The sequence below is a fragment of the Melozone crissalis genome, unplaced genomic scaffold, assembly GCF_028551555.1.
Source record: "Melozone crissalis strain CALT ecotype California unplaced genomic scaffold, PUWL_Pcris_2 ptg000013l_1, whole genome shotgun sequence".
In the NCBI taxonomy this organism is placed as follows: Eukaryota; Metazoa; Chordata; class Aves; order Passeriformes; family Passerellidae; genus Melozone; species Melozone crissalis.
The window spans coordinates 9152757-9171146 of record NW_026535791.1 but is presented as its reverse complement, the minus strand read 5'-3'; the positions used below and the strand labels follow the sequence as shown (position 1 = coordinate 9171146).

Below are 18390 nucleotides of genomic sequence, written 5' to 3'. Positions count from 1 at the left end.
GGGTTATCATTATAGGGTACAAAATGACCATTAGCATTAATTAGCATACAGTAAAATGTAAAATTATTCAGTAGTTAATATTCATAGAGATATGTCTTAATAAGTTAATCAATTAACACATAATAAATATTAATTCTCTAAACTACAACAGTTGAAAAATAAATTTTAATAGTGAATCAAAACCCACAGATATTTTTCTTAATGAATTCCTCATATGAAATACCGCATTTCCAAACACAGACAATTTAATTCTAAGTAAAGCTTATTAAAGAGTCTGTAACCTAATACGGTTATAATAACCTAAGCCTGTTCCATGATTCTGCAAATGACACAATTGTTTTTACGTGGGCAAGGACATCTATTGAGTAGTGGTTTTAAGCAGTTTTTTCCCAGCCACTGTTATAACAAAATGAACTATTTCTAAAAGGTCAAATATTCCTTTCTGCTTACCACCTTGAATTATTAAAAATATATTATCTGTATCTTAAGAATGTAGAATAAATATTATCTAAGTTTGACTTGTACACACTTAAAATAATACAACAACCACTTCCAGATCAATTTCCACTTTCACAGTGTACAGCTACATAGAGAGATTTCTTAATAGATAGATAAAATCATTGAAGCTACTGCATGTATTACTGTTGATTTGCAAAGCTTAAAAAAACCCTAGCTCTAAGGATTTCATCAAAGGCACTCAGGGCACAGAAATCTGTCTTGCTCAGTCTGACTATTTCATATGATTCTTTGTAAGAAGGATAGAGAAGAATATGATGGAAATGAATTTTGGAGTTTGAATTGAAACTCAAAATATACATTTCATTCTCCCGGGGGAATGGGCGGGAGGATTCCAGCACGATTTGAACTCCAATACTTCATTTTTGTCAAGCAGACATTGTTCGTAAATCAGCCCCTAACAATGCATCCTTTAAAACAACACAACATACTCACTCTAAGGAAATCCTGCAGACATTCCCACCACTTGCAGAAACAAGAATGCAAATATTTATTTATCAAGTTTATATTTTTTAAGATGGGGCGTTCTTATATCATATTAGTAAGGAAAATCCAGGACTGTCTGAAGCTAAAGCCAGTCACACCTCCACCTTGCTCTGCTAGATCCCTGTGATTTGCTGCTACCCAAAGCCAGTACGGCTGCATGGGCAATGGGGGGCATCAAAAGTGTTGCTTTAATGAGTACTTTATGACCTACAAGGGACCCTAAGGTTCAAAGGGAATGTATTCCCAGCCAGCAGTCATGTCTCACCAGGTGCATGGCAGAGCTCCGAGGTGGATGGGGCTCAATGAGCAACTGCGATGGCGTCTGTCCAAAGTTCTGTATCTGCGCCTCCATGGCCTGCGGGCAGAGGAGAGGGACTGTCAGGAGCAATATGCATCAAGGAGAGAGGTCAACACACTGTGTGACAATGCAGGCATATCCCAAGTCAGCCATGAAAAAAGTCCAGAAAATTCACCCGGTGCTCTCCTCCCAGGCTGCAGACTCATCCAAGTGTTAGTATTTTGTAGACAAGCTTTGCTTCTTTCAAGCATGCTTCAGTTAACCAACTAACCATTCTCATCTCCAGTAACTGGCATTATATGTGAAAATGTTAACCTGTGAGGACATGCAGTTCAGGTCTTGAGAGAGCTTTTGGGGTTTTTGCACTAAAAAGAACATATATACCTTAATAAAGTCCTTTGTAAGGAGGAAAGTATGAGGGTCTCTAATAAAATAAGCCTCTGGAATCTTAAATGGGGGAAAGAAAAGAAAACTGAGAAATAAAATTTATGTATTAAATATAATAATAAAAAAGTAGTATTTCAACAACATTAGTAGATGAAAACAAAAAAATGCCAGAAATTAACCTTGTCAGACACAGTAAGACTAATATAGAAATCTTTCCAATTTGCATACATTCACTGAATATTTATTTTATCTTTAATTTTACTGCATTTTTTCATGGGCTTTCAGGCTTCATGGGTTAGAAATTAAAACTTTGCAATTTAAACACATTCTTTAGGACAAGTCTAATTTCAGAATAAATCTTTACTAATTTATAGGTAATGGAATACAGAACACATACTGAAATACTTCTGCTACTCAAAGAGTTCATTCAAAGAAAACTATATCTAAGATATGTTCTTAAAAACTTTACAAAAGATTGTTACTGGTAGAAACAATACTGTTAGAGAATACTCCTTATTTTTCAGACAGGTATTATTTTATTTGACCTTGTAAAATTGAGACTAAAGCATTCATAGAAAACTAAACTGTCAGATTTTGAAATGCGCAGTGCATTATGTACCTATATATATACTGTAGCCTGAACTACTGACCCTTAATATTTTTCTTGTGATCTTTATGAATTTTTCATTGGCTACAGAGAATTAACATGAAAACCCACCAAAACCATTACTATCTTGGTAAATTTTGTTATTTCCTTCAGACATAAAACAGTGAGAAGCACCATAAATACTTCAGAATACAGAGGAATCCTTTTAATGTACATATTTTGTCATTCCAACCTGTACTTTCCTCCACTTCACAACATAAATTTAAAAACAGATGTCAGAGAGAGATTTCCTAACAGGTCACTGATGTCCAGCACTCCTAATGCCCTAGACTGACAGGTATATAATGGAATACCACAAACAAACATTTGCTGAAAAAGAAACAATGCAAAGTCCAGTCAAGCAGCTGAAGGACTTTGGATTGTAGCTCCAGCACAATTGATGCTGTAATTATATCAGTACAGGTGATTTCTCATTTGTTGACTAATTCAGAGTGAACTTCTGCCTCCAAGGCACAGACTGTTTCTTGGGAACTTGTGAGCATCTCAGGTTTTATTAACATCATTTAATGGTGAATTAATTCAAAATCACAGATGACTTTTATTCAAAACCAACACATTTGTGTGGGCATATGTGTGTATGTGTGTTTTTGTCCATACAGCAGCTATCTATATCTACCATACAAGCTGTACCTCTTTACGCAGTGTGTAAATACCTTCACTCATGCAGACATTTTTTACACAAGAATACAAAATTCACTTCAAGTTACATAAAAATAGCATTTTCTATTGCATTCAGAAGGGATTTACCAGAAGGGAAAGGAATCATACTTGTTTGTGAATTTAATTTTCAAAATTACAAATACTAATATTAACAATATCAGTACATATCAGTGTTATATATACACCCACATATATCTGTTGATATTTTCAGAAAATTAATTTCCATTTTTCAGGGGTTTTTTTTCAAATAATTATCAAGGTTAATTTAATTCTAATTTTTGAAAGAATTCTGTGTTGAAATAGGAGTGTGAATTGTATTTGGCAGCAATAATGAAAAAACCCCAGATCTTCTTCTACTCTTTAGAGTGATCCCTTAAATGATATTTATGTTCTCTCACAGGAGCCCTGAAATGAATTATTAATTTTTTTTCAATGCAGTCCAGTTCTAATTTACACATTTACTTTCATGTTGTTCGGTCTTGGCAAATTCTGATTGCTTGTCTGTAAATTCCACACAAATAAATATTGCTGGCTTTCCCTCTCAGTTCAAGTAGATTTATGGAGGCAATAGAGAAGGAGAATGAGAAGTAGAATACAATAACAAACTCACATGAATTTTTCAGATTATGAGCAATGGACACTCAAAATGTAATTATCAAAAGCAGCTGCTATTTTACAGCTGAAAATGTGCTGGTAAATGCTCACATATTCTATGATCCCATAATTTTAAAACATTTTAGTTAATGTCGAGTCCTTTTGTAACCAGAACAAATACAGAACCAAGACCTTGATATTCAGGGAATACTGAATATTTTTGCTGGCTTGCATTTACAAGACAACTGCCTGTCCCCCACCCCATGGACACTAATGTTATCCCTTTCAGTCAAAATACCATTTGTAAAACTGACACCTCTTAGAAGCATTAAAGACACTGCACAATGCTGATTTTAAAATACCCATAACACTCAGCTCCTGCACTGCTACTGCACTATAGTCTGCACAACACCAGTGCTGTGCACAGCTACAGCTGGTACTGCTCTCTGGAGCTCACAGTACTCACAAAGGACAGAAAAACCTCGTCAAAAATGTAACACAGAAGATAAACATAAGCACACAGAGATAAAGTGACTGGCCCAAGGGTATTTCTAACGCTGCCTCCTATCTGATAACTTGACACAAAATGAAAAGCAGGTACAAAACAGATCTGTGAATAATAATGTAATACATCGATTTGTTTACAAGAGAACTCTGGCTGTATCTAAAGCTAATCTGAAAACTGGTAAGTGTACACCACAGTTTTTCTTGAGCTGTAAATCATCAAACTTTAGATTTATTTAGTGGCCTTAAACATTTCATTCTAATCAATCTATTCCTTTTCCTCCCATCAGATCTTGAGTATTGTGTGCAGAGTGCACCACACTCCCCAGGATACACATTCTAGTCAATTTAATACAAATTTTAATAAAATCAAGTTTATTCTCATTTCACCTTCAAATGGCCTTCATGCAGAAACAATGCAAACTTGGAATTCAGTGGCTGCCAGATTTAAAGCTTTCAGAACAGCAAAATGGCAATTATATTAGTTTTCTCTTCCTCAATAAGGTGTTGCAGAAAAGCTATTTAGTGAGCTGATTTGAGAATCCCTACTGTTTTTAATACACATAAAATGAGATTTGTACTCCAGACACTTCAGGGAGTATCTGTTAAGATATGATCATGTATTCAGAAAAATAAAATGGCTCTTAGCATATTATTTGATAATAGTAGGTCAGAATGAGGAAAAAAAATCTGCAAACTTGCTGGCAATTCCAAGTTTAAAATTACTCAATCTCACACAAGCTAATTTATACTCAAACAAAACGTGACTTCATAGGATTTAATAATGGTCATTTAAAAGTAATATAAATACATCTCTATTATATATTTGCATACATTTTGGTCAATAAATCAATATATCAGATAACCAAATCTTATGAATAATACAATGATCAATATCCTCAATATTTTTTGCTCAAAGAAAGTAATTTACTGGCTTCCAAATTTTATGCTTAAGGGTAGACTGCACATTCACAAGGACACTGGGATGCTGCCCTGCACCTTAGAGGGCAAGGCCTTAGTGTTAGTTTCCCATGGAATGAAGAGTTCAATAGATTTGCTTTGCTCATTATAGGGGTTTAATTCTAATTGAAATAAACATAAGCATTTTACTAAATAATCCATGCATTCTGTTTCTTTAGGGGTAAGAATTACTTCTAGGGCTCAAAGGCAATGCCTCCACCGGGAAGAAGTGAAACAACAGAAACAGAGATGCACAGTGAAAGGGTTGTGAAGAGAAAGGAGAGGAGAGGAGAGGAGAGAAGAGGAGGGGAGAGGAGAGGAGAGGAGAGGAGAGGAGAGGAGAGGAGAGGAGAGGAGAGGAGAGGAGAGGAGAGGAGAGGAGAGGAGAGGAGAGGAGAGGAGAGGAGAGATTCTTTCCAGTTAAAAGGGACCTACAATGATCACCCTGATCAACACCTGACTGCTGACCAAAAGCTGAAGCATGTTATTAAGGGCACTGTCCAAAAGCCTCTTAAGCACTCACAGCCTTGGGGCATCATCCATGCCTCTGGGAAGACTGTTCCAGTAGTTGATCAATCTCTCAGTAAGGAAATGCTTCCTATTGTCCAGTCCATACTTTCCCACATGCAGCTTTCAACTATTCCCATGTTCTATCACTGTATCCCAAGGCGAAGAAGCCATGTTCCTCTCGAGGAAGCCCTGCTGAATGCATGTCCACAGCAGGGTTTTCCCAGACTGGCTCCACTGGGGGCTGCATATCCCAACAGTGAGGTGAGCTCTGCCAGCTGCACTCCTGGAACATTCGGCTTCTGTGGTTTAGGAGACAATTCACACACTCCAAAGCTGCTCTGCAGCTTGAATGAAAGCATGGCAAATAGGGGTGGTTGGCATATTCATTTCAGAAGCACAGTCCTAATCTAAATGCAAATGCTAGAACTGACTTGTGTGAGAAATTAGTTTTGTTTGCTTGCTAACACACCTCTGCAAAAAGGGTGTATTAGCAAGCAAACTGCCATGAAGCAGTTTATTTTTAACATTCTTTTTCTCTAAAAAGGTCCTTTAGAAATGCAGTTAAAATCACCAAGGAAGATATTAACAGTCTGTTTCATTTGTAAAATCCCCTTTGCTGAGAGAGATGCCTGGTGATTTACCTAACAGAAGAAACATAAAAGCATGAGCACTTTTACTCTAAATCATGAAGGGAAGAAAGAAATTCCTGAAAATCAGACTGCACTGGGGATAGACAATATTATTATTCTTATTTGAAGTACTCTTGTTTTATTAATCTTCATTGATTACCGCAATGATCAGTAAACTTTCTAAAATTTTTCTTTCCATTTTTTATTGCTTTTAATTTTTTTAACATGTTCAGGCTTCTTACTACTAATTCCCATAATCCTGATGTGTTTTGTTCCTTGTTACCACACTGAAATTTTTCTATAATCCATTTTCCCCTGTGCATAGGGACTGAGTCCAACGAAAAGTGAAAATCTGAGGCATTAGAGAAATATGCACCACAGCAATAGTCATCCAACACTGCAGTTCCTGAAAGTTTATTTCATTTTTGCATCCAAGTAAACATAGGAATCCTTTATGTACTCTCCCTCCTGTGCAGCCAGCACACTCAGCAGCCCCCAAGCACTGTCTTCTTCAGACCAAATAAGATTGACAGCCCTTTGGTGGGTAACATAAACAGCTTGAAGTGTTTTTGTTTTGTATGAGTGGTGTGAGATATTGGTTTTTTCTTTGCATCTACAGATGTTAAGCAGCAACTAGTATCAGTATCTTCAGGATTTTTGATAAGTTGATTCAGAGTATTGAATTCCATTTTATTACTGTATGTTTGGAAGAAAGAAGTGTTGTAGTTTAAACACAGGCAGTGACTTAACTGCTCTGGAGGCTTCAATACAGTCAGTTATTTAATCAGGATACTCAAGGGACTGAAAGATGGGCACTGAAATGGATTTTCTCCACAGGTCACTACTTTATTAATTTAACAATGGAGAAGGGGCATCTTTAAGCTCATTCCCCTCACAGGAGGTATCTCACTGGATCCTGTGTGCAATTAAATGGCTCCCTAGCAGAACACAAACAGCTCAAAGCTGACCTTCAGCTTCTCCCCAGAGCTCTCCATCCCTGAACTTCTTCATTCCCCTGTGAAAGGAGGGAGTGCTATGAAAGGAATGAGAATGTGAAAGGTAAGATCTCCTATTCTCTTTACAGGCATGAGTCATGTTGGTGATCTTGTCCGGCTCAGGGAGTGCTGCCTCTACCTCTCACATTTACCTCATGAAGCTACCAATTGTGACACCTAGTTCTCCCCTCTTTCACCTTTATTTTATCTCCCTCTCATCCTCGGCCCTGGTACTCCAATATGACTCTCATGACAAGAGAAATATTTTAAACGCTGCCAGCTTAAGCAAGCATTTGGTTAATGGACTGCAAGTGGGAAATAAATTCAATGCATCTCACAAACAAAAACAGAGCAGATGAAGCAAAAATACCATAAAGATAAATATCCTGCAGGCAGGACAGGTTTAGCTAAAAGTGTTCTTTACTCTTTCATGCATTCTCTCACTACTGAAGTTCACACTTGCCTGTGTACAAATGCTTCCATTCCCCTGAAAATTGCGGAGAAATTCCTTAGGCTGAAAAGGGCTGATATCAAGGAATTAACTGCTCCCCTCCCTTTCTATACTATACCAGAAAGAAAAGAAAAATCCTAAAATTTTTTCCCTTCCAACTCTGCCCAGAACAAAGGAATTTAGCACTGATATAACAAAATTCTCCCATTATATTACACTAAAACCTAAAAAAATCTGTTCTACTCTTAAGCAAAAAGATTTGACCCCAAATTCCTCTAACAAGGTCTGAGTTGTTATTGGGGCTTCTCAGGCCACACTGCTCATTTAATCTCATTCTTTTTACAGCTCTGATAACTTTTTTTTAATGGTCCCAGTCCATTACAAACAATTCCACTGCCTTTTCTTCCATGATGTTTGCCTGTACACAAAGGCAAATAGGAAGCATCCCTCTGCTCACAGAGCTCATGCTATGCAAAACCTTAAACATATCCCAGAAGTGAAGAAAGTAATATATTTGTTTATAATTTTGTATACAAATACATTCAAGATTGTTTTTCTTTCTTTTTTTTTTTTTTCTATTTGGTATAGTCTATCTTAGACTTGAGTATTTCAGCTGGAATGTACCTACAGCAATCATCTTGTCCAACTGCCTGACCACTTCAGGGCTGACCAAAAGATAAAGAAAGTTGTTAAGGGCATCACACAAATGCCTCTTAAACACTGGGAGGCTTCAGGCATCGGCCACCTCCCTAGGAAGTCTGTTCCAGTGGCTGACCACACACACAGAAAAGCAAAGCTTCCTAATGTTAAGTATAGACTTCCCCTGGCATAGCTTTGAACCATTTTCATGTGTCCCTGAAAATCAGAGGGAAGAGCTCAGCAACTCCCTCTCCACTCCCTTCTCAGGTAGCTTTAGAAAGTAATGAGGTCATCCACCACATAAAAACCATTTTATTATTCTCATTTCATGCCATTATTGTCTTCAGTTGAACCATTGTATTTCTTATGTTCATGTTTGTAATTATTTCTGTCCCATATAGATTGGTAACATTTAGTGAAACTCTTGTGTTCATTGAAGTCATGCCAAATGAAATCATTGTTTTGTAATCATTCTTTCAAATCTGTATTAAGTTTGTAAAACAAAATGTTGCTTTCTTTGATCATTAAGTCACTGAGCACAAAGATTAAAAAATGTTTTACTGCTAAATTAATTCCTAAGAGATATAATAGCATGATTCAATAATTCATCAAATATGTGACTTAATGACATATAGTTAAGGTTTTGACATATATTTAAGGTTTTGAAACCTATTAGGCAATCAGAATTTTTTATTTTTAGATACTGAAATTTGCCCTTTAATCATTTCTCAATAAGCACCTAATGAGCAACCTCAGAAACAAGGATTCCTCTCAATTTGAAAAACAATTTCATCTTTTCCAAAGACATTCATTCATTTCTTTTAAAATGAAAAAAAATTGCTGTTGTTTTTGGCTTATAAATATTTAAGGTGACTGTCTGAAATAATTTATTATCACCTAAACTCTACCTATATAAGGAAAGACTTCCATATCCTCTTCATTATTCAGACACCAACCCTCATGGTTAGATTCAAAAAGGTAAATGGGCAAAAGCTCTATGTGATTTGTTGGGTGAGAGGCCAGTCTAGATGACCTTTCCCATCTAGTGTTTAGAACTCTGGAACAAACTTCTCTTTGACATCTTGATTCTGCAATGCAAATTACTAAAAGGTACACCTGCAACATGGAATTTCCCTTTTGATACTACTCCTTTGTGTTACTCCTTTATAGGATGGTAATCAAAGCATTTCAACGTACAAAATTGCAGATGTGTCCTAGTTTGTATTTGCAAACCAAACCAAATCAGATGCATTTCCTCAATGTGCCTCCCATTGTATAACTCCTGTTACTAAGAAAAAGTCCTCACTCTTAGGCCTTAGCAAGATCTGGCTCTGAACATCATGTTCAGAGTGAACATGATCAATTCATCTGCCCAAACTCTTCTTGAGTTTGCAGTGCTGGTTTAAAGTTTCAGGAAACTCAAGCTCTTCTTGTTACTTCTACTCCTTTAGAAGCTATTCTTGTCGGCATCTGTCTTTTTCTTTTAAAAAAATTCTACCATTACAGTCTTAGCTTTTACATATTCTTGTCACTCCTACTCAGGAGTCTTTGCTTTTAAGCCAAGTGTTTCCATTATGCTATCCTTTAACTAATTTATTTTTCTCTTTTGCATATGAAATACAAGCCAGGATGATGAAACCTTAATTTATATTTTTAGATCTTTGGGATCTGGGTCTGTTGGGTTTTATTTTTTTAAACAGAGGAAACAGAGGAAACTCATGAAACACACATTGCTTTTTAAAAAGGCTCCTAGGATTCTAAGTGCACTATCTCCAGTAATGGTTATTTCTAAAGCAAAGATAAATTTGTTACATTTTCTTGAGTAAGAAATAAAAAGTCTTCTGAATTTTTAAATATAGATTCTCTTCTCATAGGAACCATTACAGATTTTCAAACTCTACAAAAGATAAAGTAAAAGAATAAATAAAATAAAAAAAAAAAAGATAACTTTAATTAGCATCCTCTGGTTGGCAGTCACTAAAATTTACAGGCATTTAAAAAAATACAAAACCACTGCTTCTGTCTGGAATGATACAATTGTTTCCTCATGTGAATGTCAGTGTGTTACAGCAAGAAAGACCGAATTTCCAGCTGTGTCAGGCTAAAAATTGCCAGTAGTACTTTTCAATACACCATCAACTGCATTTAAAAGCCTGCTAAATTTTACAAGTCAAAAGTACGTAAAATAAAGCCTCTGTTTTTGTTTAGAGATGCCTAACTAGATTATCCTATGCAATATCTCAGATAATTCACTAGTTAAAAACTAAGTTCCACAGGTCAAGACTAAAAAAATCCCATGAAGTTTTGGGAAGGCCACAAATATAATTTCTCTCCATTAACCACACCAAGAGCTGTCTGTTCCTATGGTAATTCCCTCATTTCTATAAGGCTCCCAATGACTGTCTTTCTAACCCTTTCTCTTCCTCCTTCTCCTCCTCAACAAAAGCTCCAAATGTCTATTCTATTATTTTCCTCTTTTTATTGTTCATTTGTCTTATCCTACTCCCTCTCTCAAGAAGACAGGAGTTCTGTAAATGCCCACCTTCCCACGCAATTCCATTTCTTTCCTTCATCCCCCATTATAATTTCTTTTCAAACAGAGAAAATAATATTCTTACCCTGACCTGTCAAGTTAAACTCTATGCCACATGCAAGGCTTTAATCTGGACAAAAACTTGATACTGCTCTTGGTTCTAGTATTTAAAAATAATTTTTAAAAGATCTTAAACCCACACATCACTGATCCGTGATCATTTATACTGACCAGAATGATGTGCTGAAAGCAGAACCTAGTTATTCTGTGGAAATTAAGATGGTGGTATTACACATTCATAGTCCTACAGTAATAAAGCTCCAGATTCTGTGCACGAGTAAAGAAGCTAAAAAAGAGAGAAGGCACTTGTGAAAAACTCCTTGTTATTTTCCTCTCCACTGAGGCAGAAGAAAGAAACTTCTGCTGTTCATAAAGATCTCGTGGGGAGAAACACATGAAGCAAACTGCAGTCTGGACAAAACAGCAAAACTGAGTATCTTTGTCCGTATTCCACAGCCTGGTCTGGAAAGAAGAAGCAGTCAGCCTAACCTCCACTCACAGCTTTCAACAGGCCAATGCAGCAAGTGAAAAAAAACATGGTATTTTTGAGGAAATGCTGGGACTGAATAATTCTGAAGGATCCCTGACTTTCAAGATGGATGTCTATTTCATGAGCCATGAATGGTCACAGAAGCAGAAAGAGCTTGGCTTGCTGCTTCCCGCACAGCTTCCAGAAAAAAAGGAAAAGCTAACCAGGATGAGAATAAAATACAAGCACCCTAGACTTGTTAAATCCTTGCGGAGTAATTGGGATTGAAGCCAAGGAAGTAGTATTGGGCTATTTCCCAATTTTTTGGGATGGGTTTTCAGGGATGCTTATGTCATCCAAATAGGGCACTGCCTCTTACACACTGTAAAATTTTACTCTGTACAGACAGAAGAGAAAATTGTTTTGTGACCTCATGAGGTTTAATTCTATTTATTAGTTCTCCTCGTCTTTTATTTTGTTTAAGACACTGTATGTTTTTAATAGTAATTTTGAGGAGCAAAAAGTCCTTTAAGCATAGGCATCCAATTCATAAAGAGGCAACAGTAATACCAGTAGGAGTTTTTACTGAAACTTTGAAACTTCATCCATTTTTTTCTAATTAATTTTTTTTGTGACTAGGAGTTTTCACAGTGCATGCTTACAGATGATTTAAACCCTGCTTTTTATTTTAACAGCTAAATTGTGAGCCTCTAAAAATTAACAACTAAACCTTTAAAAAATAAACAATAAATGCAGGTAAAGTTTCTGCAATGACAGCCTAGTTTGGGAGGGAGTAATTCCACCTCTTCCATTATTTTTCTGTCCATCAACTGAATTTATCCTTTTTTTAAGAAAAAGCCCCAAGTTTTTTCCTTACTCTTCCATTTCAGTTACATTTCCCTCCTCTATACTCTCCTCCTTTTGTTCTAGGAAATACATATGTTTGCATTAAATTCTGTAAAAATATTCCACATTTTGTGTCACCTCCAGACAAATTTGGCAATATAAGAAATAAATAATGAACCGTAAGTATTTAGGACAATATTTAATTTTTGTGACTTGGAGTCAATTACATGCAACTGGTTTTGGTTGCAGGAGCTGTAGCAAACTATGCTGGCTGTATAGCATTCTATACATGGTAAATGCTCAGGACACCTACTGACCACAAATTTTAAACCTACTGACTTTGGTCTACTTAAATCACCAAAGCATCAACTACTCACACAGGGTCTTAAACAATGAAGGGCTTCAAAGACCTGGCTGTCTGGCAAAATTTTCAGCCATGATAAATCAATTAAAAAACCAAATTCTACAATAATTTTTCAGAAACTAAATTTTTTAAAATATATTCCTGAATTAAAACAGAAAAAACCAGAAAACAGAAAAAATCACAGTAACATAGAATGGAAGTTAATGTAGTCAAGGGGGGCACAGAATAATGCAGTTACTTACAACACAGTTGTTTTCCTGTTATGCTTGAAGCTATCACCATAACAAAACATAACAAAATAAAAGATACAGGTGAAAAAAGCCACAATTTTTCCATCTTCCCACATTGTACATTCTTCCTAAAATTCCATTTTCACAGTGCTTGCTCACTAGAGTTTAAGACGATCCATTTTATGAAGCTTCTACAATATCTCTTATGAGATGTGTACACTCAAATTACAGCCTAAAGACCTCTGGAAATTTCTGCAATGATGTGTAAACTTTCATATCCAAATTTGACCCTGTAAGTGCTAATTAATCTGGCACCAGACCCAAAAATATCCCTATATACATTGGCATGAGCAACTCTCCATATTCCTGCCTTTCTGCCACACATCTCCTTTGACTCTTATTTTCTGTCAAGCTCTTGAAATCCTGTCCCTAAGTCAGTCTTCTACTCTCATCACTAGGATGCTCTTCCCTGAACTCTCTGAGATCTTTTTAGTAAACCCACATAGAAAATAACACACCAAGAGGAAGTTCAACCAACTTGAAAGAAAGGGGCTCTATTAGCAATTGTTCATACCCTGCAGCAATTTTGCCAATAGCTGAAAAGAATTCAGATAATCTTAAGCAAGTAGTCCTTTGATCTGCTAAGTGACTTGACATCTTTTATGTAGAAGTAAATAAATGAAGGTATAAGTTTAAGTCTAGAGAATATAATTGTTGTGGAAAATAGATGTTATTAATACCTCAAATAATTAGTGACCTTTGCTGCCAGAAGAATGACTTACACATGTTTCAGTGTAGAACATACACATCATATTTATTTCTACTTAGTTTTACAATTAAGAACTTCCCCTTCAGGAAAACACAAAAGAAAATGAGGAAAAACAGGGAAGTAAAGAGCAGAACAGGCCTTCTGAAAGCTGGGCTCTAATAAAAGAGGAAAGGGTACTTAATCATCAAAGAATGCATTTTAGCTGTGATGTTTTTTCTTCTGGTTTATTATTGAAATAAAACATGATGACTGAAGACATTTTTAATGCTTGGAAAGCAGAACAGGCTCCGAAAACCACAGTATCTAGTATGTGTATTTTATTCTTGTTTTATAAACATGTTACTATAGAAAATGAAAAATGTGACTTCATGTTCTACTTGTGCTTTGACAAAAAGAAATTTCAAACCCCTTGAATAAAATTTTTTCTTGTTAATTAAATAAAACAAAATAAAGAATGTGGCAATATAACATTAGTGGTTTCATTTTTCATCTGAACAGAAAGTAAATGCAGGCTTATTTCTTCGCTCTCAGCTCCATCTTTCTATCACAAATCATCTGTCTTGTTCCCACCTTAAGAAGGTGCACTGAGATTTTGAAAGCCCATACTCTTTACTACAAATTGTGCTTATGATGAGGCTCCAGCCATCTGTCAGCCTTCAATTTATCCACTGCTGGACATAAGATCTATTTCAGAGAACAGGCAAACCTTCAAAACTCTCATCTAAAAAAGGACTGATGTGGAATAGGTAAAAGGTACATACTGAAAGGTGTCGTGTATAGTATTCATCAGGTTTCAGTGTATATTAGAATTTTGGTTTTGGAACAAGGTTATACTGTTACATTTAAAATAAATGTTCTCAGTTATTTGTAAGTTTTAGTTTATAAAGAAATAATTTTGTTTGGGTTATTTCCCAGAACACATTCCTCAAAACTTCACTTTGTTCTTGACATAAATTGAAAACAATAATATAGATATACTGTACACAGGCTTCAAAATGGCATTAAAGAGGCACATTATCAATATGTTTAAAACATTTAGAAAGCTCAGCTTTGCATCTTTCTAAGTGAATGACTAGATACTTAGACTGAGTAATATCTGTTCCAATAAACTACTCTGTGGGAAATGTTTTGAATAATGGTTAATTTATGCTGAGGTAATGACAGCATAATACAACTGAAATCTGTGCTAATAGGAAAAAAGAAGCCCCTTCCAGCTATTTCTGTTACAATTGGCTGCAGTTATTTTCACATCTCTCTCCCTTGCATAAAATATTACTTTAAGTGTATGTGAAAATGTTTGTTGCTAATTTTAAAAATCAATAATTGGCACCTGTCATCCATATGGAGAAAAACAACAAAAAACCCCAGACAATAAAGAAGAAATTTTCATGCACAAGACCTGTATTTTATATATTTCTGCAATAAAAGAGAGCAATTGTGGTTAATGTTCTTTCCATATCAGCAAAACATTAAGCTCAGTTTGGGTAAGACTCCAGGGTTTGAAATGCACATGGAATTTTAAATGTAGATGAGAATGGGCAAAACAATTTATTCCAAATAGTACTTCAGGTAGGCTGAAGTATTAGAAGGTATTTTTCTGGAATATGGGTTATTTACAATCTCACTGCAGTATAGATGAATGAATGACCTGAAATATGTAATAAATAGGCTGATTCAAGTCTCATCAGCTTAATAAGTTACCATCAGCTCTTCCATTTGAATGCTCTGTGTAAAGCTGGTGGTGCTCTTTGAGTGGCAGTGCTTAGCTCTGCCTGGATAAAGAGCATTTTAATCACAAGTACAATAAAAAGTAAACAAGTTCCAAACCTTCTAATGGGCAATTTTGGACAAAAATCCCACCTCTATGCCACAAACAATTGCCACTTGTTTTAATTTAAGAGACTGTGTCTTTTCTTGATTCTGAAAAGGTTCTGAATTCCCATAAACACGTAACAGCATGATCCAGGAATGGTTATGAATTCAGATCATCACAGATTCTTTGAAATACTGGCTATCATATGTAACACATTCATTAACAGGAGATATCAAGATCAATCATTGATCTAACTGTGGATAATTGTTTTAAGCAATGGTAGAATGACATTTTAAAATTGGAATCCTGTGGATTCAAATATGATTTTTGACTTATTGTCATAAATGGCTTGTGTTACTTAGGGTAGGTCCTCCCAATAACTAATTTCATAGTCAAATTGGATGCATACTTAAAATGTTTTGATGATTCTGAAGAAAACACCTTCTGAAAGCCCTTTTCCCTGAACAACAAAGATATGGAAGTGCACACATTAATATCCAAGTAGAAGCCTACGCATTGGACAATTACTATATAGTAACTGACCTCATGCAATTTATATTAATTCTTTATTGGATATTCTGATTTTATAGAATCTGTCTTTTCTTATATTCTGTGCCTTCTTCAAGAATCTTTACCTACAGAAATAAATATTGTACCCTCAAAAAGTCCCTGTGTTTTGCTTCTTGATCTACAGGGAGTCATCATAACAAAGTGACAGCAAATTAAAACTCTCCCTTTTTCACTCAGAGAAGGATACAGAGCTCAGAAACTCACCAGAAAGGCATACAAATTATTATATTACATCCCCATATGTTCCCATTTAAAAAAATCCATTAATATTCTGTTGATAATCCCTTAATGCAATAAAACACACAGGCCAAATATAGTACAAAATAGTCAAGTTTTTTTCCCCCAAACCAGTATAAATTTGTAAAAAAAATCCTTGTTCTGTGTGTCGAGGAAAAAACATTATTTGGAATGAAGAAGAAGTAGATTTCTTGACAAAAATCAATAGAATGCAATACATATTTCTTAGAGAATAGAGCTCTTAGCACACAGGAAAATAATTTCTACTTTGATGATAGCTTTTACTTGAATTCCTTAACTTAACTTTGAAAAAAGCAGATTGATACAAATGCAGCTTCCAACTAATTTCACCATTATCTATATTCACGTTTAAACAAGACTGCTCCTAGTAAGGAAGCAAAGACCATTCCTTGTATGGAGACAATTAAATATAAGTGAACATATAAATGGCCAAATGGCCAGTGCTGTGGGTACAATTCAATCAAGCAGATCCACAGGGGTGGTTTTGATATTCTTGTCACATCAAAGAAACAGCTCCCAGAAGAAAAAGATCTTAACAAGTTAAAAATTAAATCAGAATAAATATGAATAACTCTGAGAGAAAGGAAGAACAAGCACTTGGTGGCAAGGGCTGGTGTTACCTTGGAAGTGTTATATAGTGCTATTAGAATAGTGTGTTAATTTTTTCCTCATAAATTTGCCAGGTTCAGTCACCAGGGAAGGGCTAGGACTGCAGCTCCCTTTGTTAAAGATATATCTATCTTGCTGAGTCTTGACAGCCCTATCATGTCAGCCCTCTGTAGTAGCAAAAAGTGTTTCAGCAAGAAGAGGGGGGAAAAAAGAAAGGAGGGAAAAAAAAGTGAAAACTGATGTGATCTACTCTGCTTCCTGTGGGCATATTTCACTATAGCAGATCCAGAGGGATGCTTTGTTATTCCTGTCAGATCAAAGAAAGAGATAACAGAAGAAAATATAAGAGGAAAAATATAACCCAGAAATGAGGGTAGCTGAAAGCACTGCAAGACTACCACATCATTATGACTTTTCAAATTATTTAAATATGCTAAATATCAAGTCATCACCAAAGAAATAAATATTGCATAGGCCATATGCTCTGTTAGCTGCCAGAAAAACTATCCTACTAGGATTAGTTTATGGGCACAGCAACTGCCTGTCAAACACTAGCAATTTTAATCATTTTTCAATTTGCTGTGTGGGTTGCAAGTATGCTCAGGTATCTTGACAGGTGCTCAGGAAAAATATCTGAGCCCACCAGGTTCACACTGCCTTGCTTTACTACGTCCTTGCGATAATTCCTACTGGACTGGGGAGATGGAAGCATATGGTGAAGATGCAACAGTCACAGGAAAGTCATTGTACTGCACTGCTAAGTTGGATTTGCAGCTCAACACAATGATGATACAAAGTTGTCCTTAAGTCCAAAGCAAACCAAAAGCTGAAAAAAAAATTTAAAATATTTCTAATCACAAACAAGGTGAAAGTGTAAAAAAAGGAAATAAACAGGGATCTGTCTATGATTTTAAAAAAACCCAAAACAATTTAAAACACCCAAATAGTACCTTTCTGCAAGTTAGATGTATTTTCAGTACTACATGTGATTAGCATCACTAATGCACTTTTATGCACTAAGCTGTCCACTTAATTATTTTGTGTTTCATCTGCAAGGCATTAAATTAATGTAGTAATATATAAAAATAATTTTGTCTCATCTATTGCATTTTCTGGCTGTGTTCTTTCCTTTCTACCACAACACTTTGTGTTATTCAAGTTCCTAACTTGAAGTCAATCGATTTTGGAGTGCCCTCATTGCCAGGTGTTTGGGGAAGAAAGGAGCTCCTAAAATCTACAAATATTCTGGGAGAAACCAGAGGAGGAACTACATTTTACCAAAGAAGTGGAGCCACAACATCAAAGAACTATAAATAAACCGTATTTCCTATATTGTTCTTTATATATTAGCATTCTCAGCATCAATTCCCTGAAGTCAGCGAAGTCTGTCTAGTGGAAAAGGATTTGGATTATGATGTAAACTAACAGTAAAGACAATTCCAAATAACATCTAATGTCCAATATAACTACTGTTTACATATTAAAAAGAGATACAGGCTTTGTACCAGGGATGTTCTGTCATGTTTCTCCACAGGAGAAGACTGTCATGGTAAAGTTCATTATCAATTACTGC

General features: G+C 35.6%; 1 protein-coding gene across 4 annotated transcripts in view; it reads right to left on the bottom strand.

Moving 5' to 3' along the window:
- The window catches only part of NBEA (neurobeachin), a 452437-nt gene that overhangs the window by 22308 nt on the left and 411739 nt on the right, over positions 1-18390 (bottom strand). For all 4 annotated transcript variants that reach the window (XM_054272359.1, XM_054272360.1, XM_054272362.1 and 1 more), the window contains one exon: positions 1268-1357. In XM_054272359.1, coding sequence (XP_054128334.1) covers positions 1268-1357 — 90 coding nt within the window. The remainder of the gene's footprint in view (positions 1-1267; positions 1358-18390) is intronic.